A 9,347-nucleotide genomic window follows, 5' to 3' on the forward strand; every position below is an offset into this window, starting at 1 on the left:
TGCCAGAGGGTGTTGAGGACTTTGTGGTATACTGTGATGTTTCAATCACGGTTTTGGGTGCAGTCTTGATGTAGCGTGGTCATGTGATTGCATACGCTTCGAGTCAGCTGAATCTTCATGAAGTGAACTACCCTATGCATGATTTAGAATTGGGGGTTGTGGCTTTCGCCCTCAAGATTTGGCAACATTACCTTTATGGAGTTTGTTGTACCATTTACACGGATCATAACAGTTTAAGGTACCTGATGGATCAGCCGAGTCTGAACATGAGGCAGCGTAGGTGGTTGTATGTGGTGAAAGATTATGATTGTGAGATCATTTACCACCCGGGGAAGGCCAATGCGGTGGCCGATGCTCTCAGCCGCAAGGCGGCTACCGCCCCGATCAGGGATGTATCTCTGAGGATGACTATGACTACTCCGCTTCTGGAGCAGATTCGGGAAGCGCACGTTGAGGCTATGAGAAGCTTAGTCAGATTCATGACACCTTCCATTTTTCTCAGCTATGAAAGTGTGTGGCCGACGAGACAGTTTTGGTTCCTTTGGGATATATTCATGACGATAATCACCTAAATTATATAGAGTGGCCAATCGCAATCCTTAGGAAGACCAAGGTCTTGCGTAACAAGGTAGTGCGATTGGTGAAGGTGCAGTGGCTGCACCAAAAGGGTTCTGAATGGACATCGGAACCCGAGGAAAATATGTGCAACCAATACCCTACTTTATTTGATACCGAGGACTTCGAGGGTGAAGTCTGATTCTAGTGGGGAGAACTCTAACACCCTATTATAGGTAATTTTGCCTTACTTGTTATTTTAACCTTTCAATCCCTAAATTTGATTTTGACTTGTCACGACGTGATGATGGCCGGAAGGAAATTCACATTTTAAAGGAGCTCACGATGTGATAGGGTATATGTTACAACGTACCAACTCCTGCATGAAAACCCTAGATTTACGGGGTTAAGCCTTATATAAGGGAAGTGAGGGCTAGGGTTTGCACACCCTCAGTCTCCATCACCTCCCTTTCACCTCCCTGATAAACCCTAACCACTTTTTGATCCTTTGAGTGTTGTTTGTTCCATATTGGTGTTAAAAGAAGAAGAAGCCTTGGTGTTAAGATCTTGCAAGTTACTCTCCTCTCCTCAACACTGCTCGCCTTCTAGATTTTTATGAGTCATCAAGATTCAAGATATGGTTGATACTTCTAGATCTATTCCCCTATCCCCTTTCCCCATGTTTGTGAAGTTTTGAGTGACAAGGTTCCATAAAGTTGGCAACTTTATGGATCCTTGGGGTCCATTTCCTTCCATCTTGTGACGTAGAATAAAAGGGACATGCATACCCATAAAGCACTGATTTTTATGTTCTATTTGGAGTAGGAAAGCTACTAGAAAAGTATGAAAATGAATGGCTGGATCGATTAAGGACTTAATGCAATTAGGAGGAAATAACGGTTCTCACGATGTGAAGGGTTAGCCATCACGGCGTGAGGGTAGATTGGGTATCCCAAGTCTTTTGTCTTGTGGTTCTCACGATGTGAAATAAACTCTGTCATGACGGGACGATTGGTTTGGGGATGATCGAGTTGAATTGGAACTGAGTTAGTGACAAGGCTAAACTCGATTTCTCATGACGTGACTAAGGGCTGGTCACGAGGTGAGGGTCAGTCAATGGATTAGTTTACTGTTTGCTTTGACCGTTGACTTTTTTACTATAGCTGACCCTTAGTTAATTTAGAGTTTTTAGGGTGTAGACACAGTGGGTGCTTCTTTATTGCGTTTAAGTGTTTTATAGTACCAATCTTCACCGTGTGATAACTGTCGTGATTTAGCTACTATCTGTGAGGTGAGTCTTCTCACTATACTCGTGGGTGGAAGGCACTGATGTCGGGCTACTAAATTATATATGTAGATGCATGTGTCTGTGTGAGTATTGCTGGTATAATTGTATCTTGTATGCATGGAGCCGATCTGGGCTCGGAGTCACTACGGATTCGGGGTTGATACGGACCCAATAGAGTTGATCTGGGCTTGGATTCATTATGGACTCGGAGTTGATACGGATCCGAGGTTGTTACGGACCTGATACTACTACGTGTTGTTATATATATATATATATATATATATATATATATATATATATATATATATATATATATTTGTGTGTGTGCTGTAAATATTGCTCGGCCGTACCTCGGCAGTTGACTGGGGTCAAACGATTAATCGGTCTAGACGGGGATTAATCGGCACCTAGACGGGGATCCTTAATTGTAAAAAAAAAACTTTAATACTCCCTATATGACTATATCCAAACAAAATATGTAAATATCCATAAACGTTTACATATTCTAGTCATCAAACATCATACAAGTGCAAAACAAGTAAACACTTCCACATAATGTACACTTTAATTTATCCAAGTTTGTAGGATCTGGGAAAATAGCAAATTCCCAAGCAATATCGTTTGAATTCCTCTTAAAACCAGTAGTTGTTAAATCCACTGATTGTGTAGCTGAAGTTTTAAATGCCATTAACACCCTTTGATCAGTGAAAATCTGAAAGAAACGGTCATGAGTCCAACAATCGGTGTAAAGGAGTGTAATTTGTTTTGAAATAAATTGTTCTAGTAATCTGAACAACAATTATGTATCTCATAATATATTTAGTTTAAAAAAGGGTTAATGACTTAAAACTGGAATGAAACATGGGCAAAAAACTGGAATGAAACAGAGGCAAAATGGTCCAACTTGTATGATCGTTATGAAACAGGGGCAAAAAACAGGAATAAAAACCCAAATCAAAACAGTTGGACCATTATGCAGCTTGTATGTTCGTTAGCATGTGCAACTTGTATGTGCGTATGTTCGTTAGCAAACCAAAACAAGAATGAAAATCCAAACCAGGAGCAAAACTTACCGATGACAGTTGGTCTAGGTCGATTGGAGAAAGAAATAACTGAGTGACAGTCGGAATTGACGGAATGAAATGTTCGGACTCGAAGGTGTGGTCAGAAGAAGCTGTAGTGATGATTAGAAATCACGATGATCATACTGATACAACACATTTATCAGGACATAAGTCGAATAACCAATAAATCGCAAAAATAAAAAATATGAGGATGTGCATATGTGTAGAAATCACGACGATCACAAGTGTTGAATAACGATGATCACAGGACATAAGTCACATACATGTGATGCGTCGTCATCCCATGTGTCGACGTCTGATGGAGAAAGCTATAGCTGGAGTCGAATAACGCTTGTCGCCGGAGTTTAATAACATTAGTGGTGTGGTCAGAAGAAGCTGCAACGATAATGAAGTTGTCACAATCGATCGTTGGAGGAGAAGAGAACGGGATGAAGGGGGCGCAAAAAAAACGAAGAAGAATGAAGACGCTATACTTCTTTTTAGTCGATTAGGTTAAGAAAAAAAGTTTCAATTTTGACTTTTTTCAATCGACTTCTGTTGACCTATTGTGACCGCCTAGACCGTCATTTTCCGCCTTTGACTGTCATTGACCAATTCCAATTAATTGCAACGCCTATCAAAAATCCTATACAGTTTACCTCCGCCAAGCGCTTAGGCGGCTAACTAGGCCGATTTTTACAACACTGATATATATATATATATATATATATATATATATATATATATATATATATATATATATATATATATATATATATATATATATGGAACTCACTAATCTTTGGGTTTACAGCTGTTGATTTATTGTGTTTCAGATACTTTAGATGATAACAAAAAGACGAATGATTGATTGTACACATCCATCTGCAGTTTATGTGATTCTACATACTTTATACTATGATATTTTAGTATGATTTTATTTGATACTTATGTTTCTTTGACTTGGTTTTTGGGAAAACAATATTTAACCTTAAATAAAAATGAAAAACTTGTTTTGAAAATGGGACGTTACATATAGGGATGTAAACCGCAATATATTCATAGACCGAGAACGTTAAAAAATGATAATAAGGAAGCAATTTATTCCGCTATTAGGAAGGGATTATTTTTTAAGTTTTATGAAAGACAAATTTTATTTATATAATTTTGTTATTAGATAGGATCCATTTTTGTATATTTATGAAACTCAGGGACCATAATAAAATTTTATGAAACACAAGAATCATTTCTGAAATTTTATGGAGTACAAGGACCGTTCCTGGTATTTTTGTAATTTGTTAAAAGACAGGATCCATTTTGTGAAATGGCCCAATAAATGATGGAATATTTTTGGACACATCAACTACCAAACTGAGTTAAATACCAAATATGCAACAAAATCTTTCATTTCTTCTTTTACCACACTCTTTTGCGAACAACTTCAATTTCAATTTTTTCTTTTATCTCAAATTCAATTAAGAAGATCATCAAGAGGATAGGAGAAAGTTTCAAAAGATTTGAAGAAGAAAAGAAGGGAATGGAAAAGCTACAAAGATTGGTTCCTGGGTATCGTTCAGTAGGGTTCATGCTTGTAATGGGAGTAACCATGGGAGTTGTTTACTTTTGTTTAGATCATAACAATGTAATAGGGTTTAATCTTATCGGAGAAGCGAATATAGCGAAGGATTATTCGTTTGAAGGCTGTGATTTGTTCAACGGGAGTTGGGTTTATGATAACAAATCGAGACCTTTGTACAATGAGCAAGAGTGTTCTTTCATGGCGGATGATTATGCTTGTCATAAATTTGGAAGAAAAGATTTCGAGTATCAGTTCTGGAGATGGCAGCCCCATGGCTGTGACCTTCCCAGGTTCTCTCTCTCTCTCTCTCTCTCTCTCTCTCTCTCGGTATATAGTTGACATATATGCATTAGGAGTTGTACTGTGTTTTGTTGTAGCATACTAGCACCCATACTATTGCAATGCTTACCTAAGAAAACTGCAAAAGAAGTTGACTCGATGCATTAAGGGGTTGTACGTTCTCTGTGGTGTGTGTTTGGGAGCTCAAGAAAAATGACAGTGCATATAAAACTTGTACTATGTGATGTGAGTACTCAAACATATAAAAGCTTATAAAACTCCAAGAAGTGGACACTATGTATTTGTTAGTTGTAAAATACAAGTCTATAAGTAGTTAAGTACACCCCATTAAGGATTTAGTCAAAGGAGAACGCGAGGTGTACATTGTGCTTTAAAAATTGTACATTTTCATCTCGAATTGTACAATTCACCAATTTCATGGATAAATTTTTAGATTCAATGGAACAGCACTATTGGAGAAGCTAAGAGACAAGAGGGTTGTTTTTGTTGGAGATTCAGTAGGGAAGAACCATTGGGTGTCGCTCCTTTGTCTTATTGACTCATGGATCCCTGATCCATCTCATAAGGTTGCAGAATGGCATGGCTCATTGATTACGTTTAGAGCATCTGTAAGGGATCTGGTCGCTTTCTTTTTTTTTTATATATTATCAATACATAAATGTAAGACATTTATTTATTTTTATATATTTGACTGAGATTCAACTGTGGCATGGAAGGAATTCAATGCCTCCATTGATTTTTATTGGGAACCATTGTTGGTGGAATCAAACTGCGATGATCCTGTTCATCATCGTGTACATGATCGGATCATGAAGATTGAGAGCATCGAAAAACATGCCAAACAATGGATTGATGCTGACATGCTAGTTTTTGACTCGTATACGTGGTGGCTTGTGCCTAATATGACACTCTTGTAAGCCTTCTTCGAGCATAAAGACTGACAGACTAGACTGGATTAGACTGGACTGGACTGAATAAGCTTTGCCTGACTATATTCGATGATCAGGATGAGAAAGACATTTATATCTTTTGCACAGACAATACCATACAAGAGATCGAGCAAAAGTATGTCCCACTTTGTTCAACATATTTGAATGGGACAAAAATGTAAATGTTTGTCCCATTACTATCCGTCTGATTTCTTATAACACAGTACAACTTGTTTTGTCATATTTTATTTTGCATAAATGGGGCCAAAACTTGGTATTTGTAGGTGGGGATCATTTGAAAATCCTAATAGAACTTTAATAGAATCCGGAAGGGTAAGGCGTTACGAGATGGCTTTAAAAACATGGTCGAATTGGTTGGAAACTCACCTTAACCGCACCAAGACTAGAATGTTCTTCACAAGCCTCTCCCCCGATCACAAAGAGTATGCATTATAATCAATCCTTAATTTATTAAAAACTATACATAATACATGTCAATTACCATATAATTAATCATATATCACTCCTTTGTTACAACTACTTCTAGGTATGGAGATCCGATGGGTGAAACATGCTATAATAAAACGGAGCCGATAATGGAACAAGGGTATTGGTCAAAGGGAACGGATAATGATTTGATGAGAACAGCACAATCAGTAGTACAAGATCTTGAAAAGAAAGGGTTGAAGATTGAGCTTTTGAATATAACACAACTTTCACAGTATCGGAATGACGGACACCCTACTATTTACAAAAGGCATTGGGTACCACCAACGGAATCAGAATTGGCGAATCCTATCGCTAATTCCGATTGTATACATTGGTGTCTTCCGGGAGTTCCTGATGTTTGGAATGAGATCCTTTATACGTACATACGCTATAAAGTGTGAAATTTGGTTGTATGTTGAAAAACTTTACATATACAAGCCTAAAATACAAACCATAAAATGTCATATATTGGGTCTTATTATCAAGAGTGATTTTGGGTAGGTGATTATTGAGCTATAGAGCATGGTATGTACACAATTTTAAAATAATTAAAATTCAAAGGTACCCCACCCCCAAAGTCTTTTTTGGTGATTTTGTTACACCAACCCTTTTGTTGTTTAGTGCTGTGAAATATTACAAAGTCATGTCTCGTGGGTTAATTTGAAAAACATATACCATATTTTTAGTATTGAGTTAATTCATGTGATATTGTTTCTATAACCATTTAATGGAAAAAAAAAAAACTATTGTCGTTCATTTAATATAACAATTTCTTACTGTTTTGTCATTCTTTATTATTGTTTACCATTTTCTGGAATTATTTATAAAAAATGTTAAGTTGTTTTATATAAATTAAAGTTATGTTTGGCGTACTAGCTGAAAAGCTAGCTGTTAAATAAAAAGCTAGCTGACAGATGAAAAGCTAGCCGATGAAAAATGACATTTGATAAAATTAACTGAAAAGCTAGCCGAAAGATATAAAATGACATAAAAGGGTATTTAAAAGAGTGTGTTTCTATAATTAATTAAGAGGTATATTTTGAAAATTTTAAAAAAGCTTCTAAAAAGCTACTTTAAGAGGGTGTTTGGTTTAACTTCTAAAATGACTTTTGACTTTTTCTTTTAGAAAAAATCAAAAAGATATTTGGGAAGATGAGAAGGACTTTTGAAAATGATTTTTCCAATAGAGTAAATTTGGTCTTTTTGAAAAGTCACGAAATCATGACTTTTCCAACTTTTCAAGAGTGTTAAACATTAAAATTACTTTTATATCTTCATTTACCCCAATAAATATGTAAACATGTCATTTTGCATGTAAAAATTAAACCAAACACTTTAACTTTTGATTTTTTTCCTTTGAAAAATTAATCCAAACACATTTTAAAAAACAACTTTTATAAAATGTCCTTTTACAAAAAGTCATTTTACAAAAAGGACTTTTTCCCCACAAAAGCTAAGCCAAACACCCTCTAAGTAGCTTTTCAAAAAGCTAGCTGATAAGCTATTTTTTAGTTTGCCAAACATGACAACTTAAAAAAGCTCAAAAAATAAGCTAGCTTATCAGCTAGTTGTGGCGTGCCAAACACAGCCTAAGAGATATATTATGTTAACTAATAGATTAATGAAAATACAGTTTTTATGTTTAACAGAGTAGCTGAAAAGTTAACTGGCTACCGATAGTTAGTCGATAAAAATGATGTTTAATAAATTTAGCTGACGTCTGAAAAATATAAATCAACATATAAATATATTTAAAAAAATATATATTTATTATAATTAATAAAATCTATATTTGAAAGAATAAAGAAAACGTTATAAGTTAGTTTAGAAAAAATTATATAGCTTTTAAAGAAATTAAGTTATAAATTATTTTATAAACTCTTTTTTTTAGCTTTCCAGACATTACTAGTTAAATAACTTGTGAAATATAGCCTTTAGAAGTAACGTGTTTTTTAATAAAATTATATCATTTTAAATTTCGAACACTATAAATATCTTTATTAAAGTTTTAATATAGGAAGTAGTACTAAATAGAAAGAAGAACTGTCCAGATCCACAGGGTTCAAGAATCAAGATTTATCCTTTCTATGCAAAATAATGTGACAAGATTCAGCCTTATATTACCATCTTTCTTTTTCTTCTTTTTCATTAATGTGATATGTTCGGGATTGTTTTCGCTTTCAAACATAAAAGTCACATCTCCATGTTTCACGGGTTTAAAAGCATCAAAACTGAACAATCAATAATATTACATCCCACAATTTAAGCATCTTATTCTACGAAGGCAGCCGTATCAATTATATAAAGTCATTTTTTTTTTTTTTTGCCTCATTCTACAAAACTAATCGGTGTTATACAACACCTTACTACACCTATCACAATGCATATTTTTATGCATAAGTACAACATTTGAAGGATTGTCTTATTTCCCGGTAAATTTGTAACACCATGTATGCATACCGTATTTTTTTTTGGAAGGATCGGTGCAGTGTTTACTGCATATTATGGTATGTGGTATAGTGGACACTTTATGGTCTTATTCGTAAAGAGACACTAACGACTTCGACTTGGTGATCGGCTTTCTCTTTTTGAAAATTGTTTAGTGATTCATTTAATATTAATCCCACAATTTAAACGACTCAAGTGCCGAAATTCATTTTTACAATTGTGTACCCTGTACAATTCATAAAATCGATAATTTTCCAAACACATACGTGTAAAGCATGAGTCCAAGTGAAAAACTATACAAATAAATAACATATATTAACAACTAGTTGTGAGACTCATATATTACATGGGTTAACTTAAAAAATAAATAAATATAAAGGTCTAAATATTTGAGAACTTTATATTTATTTATTTTTTAAGTTAACCCATGTAATATATGAGTCTCACAACTAGTTGTTAATATATGTTATTTATTTGTATAGTTTTTCACTTGGACTCATGCTTTACATGGGTTAACTGATTCTTAGGGTTAAAACCCTACTTACCCAATGTAAAAGTAAAACCAGGAAGAAGGAGATGTTAACAAGGACTTGAATGAATTAGAAAAGCTACTGGAAGGAGCCCACTCAGAAAAAACCCAAGAATTTATGGAATTCGTACCGACTCGCCGAGTCACTTTAATGGACTCGACGAGT

General features: G+C 34.9%; 1 protein-coding gene and 1 long non-coding RNA gene across 2 annotated transcripts; one reads left to right on the forward strand and one right to left on the reverse strand.

The window, feature by feature from the left end:
- Positions 1-2,173: 2,173 nt before the first annotated feature.
- Positions 2,174-3,405, reverse strand: LOC145074518 (uncharacterized). Its single transcript, XR_013691879.1, has 3 exons — positions 3,192-3,405; positions 2,917-3,050; positions 2,174-2,555 (listed from the first exon to the last, which is right to left on the reverse strand). It is a non-coding gene; the product is annotated as an uncharacterized LOC145074518 (long non-coding RNA).
- Positions 3,406-4,292: 887 nt separating this feature from the next.
- LOC145076008 (protein trichome birefringence-like 34) lies at positions 4,293-6,905 on the forward strand. The gene is made up of 5 exons (XM_079022040.1): positions 4,293-4,776; positions 5,220-5,394; positions 5,503-5,699; positions 6,000-6,158; positions 6,263-6,905. The coding sequence occupies exons 1-5, from the start codon at positions 4,445-4,447 to the stop codon at positions 6,603-6,605; spliced, it is 1,206 nt and encodes a 401-aa protein (XP_078878166.1). The 5' UTR covers positions 4,293-4,444; the 3' UTR covers positions 6,606-6,905.
- The last annotated feature ends 2,442 nt before the right edge of the window (positions 6,906-9,347 follow it).

This window comes from Lactuca serriola, chromosome 9, assembly GCF_051521515.1.
Source record: "Lactuca serriola cultivar US96UC23 chromosome 9, Lser_US96UC23_V15, whole genome shotgun sequence".
Classification (NCBI taxonomy): Eukaryota; Viridiplantae; Streptophyta; class Magnoliopsida; order Asterales; family Asteraceae; genus Lactuca; species Lactuca serriola.

What these genes read in the sequence shown, in the direction of transcription:
- LOC145076008 (XM_079022040.1), top strand. Translation starts at nt 4,445, where the DNA reads ATGGAAAAGCTACAAAGATTGGTTCCTGGGTATCGTTCAGTAGGGTTC. An exon ending in TGATTACGTTTAGAGCATCT is followed by an intron (nt 5,395 to 5,502) that starts GTAAGGGATCTG and finishes GTGGCATGGAAG; the next exon opens with GAATTCAATGCCTCCATTGA. An exon ending in GTGCCTAATATGACACTCTT is followed by an intron (nt 5,700 to 5,999) that starts GTAAGCCTTCTT and finishes TGGTATTTGTAG; the next exon opens with GTGGGGATCATTTGAAAATC.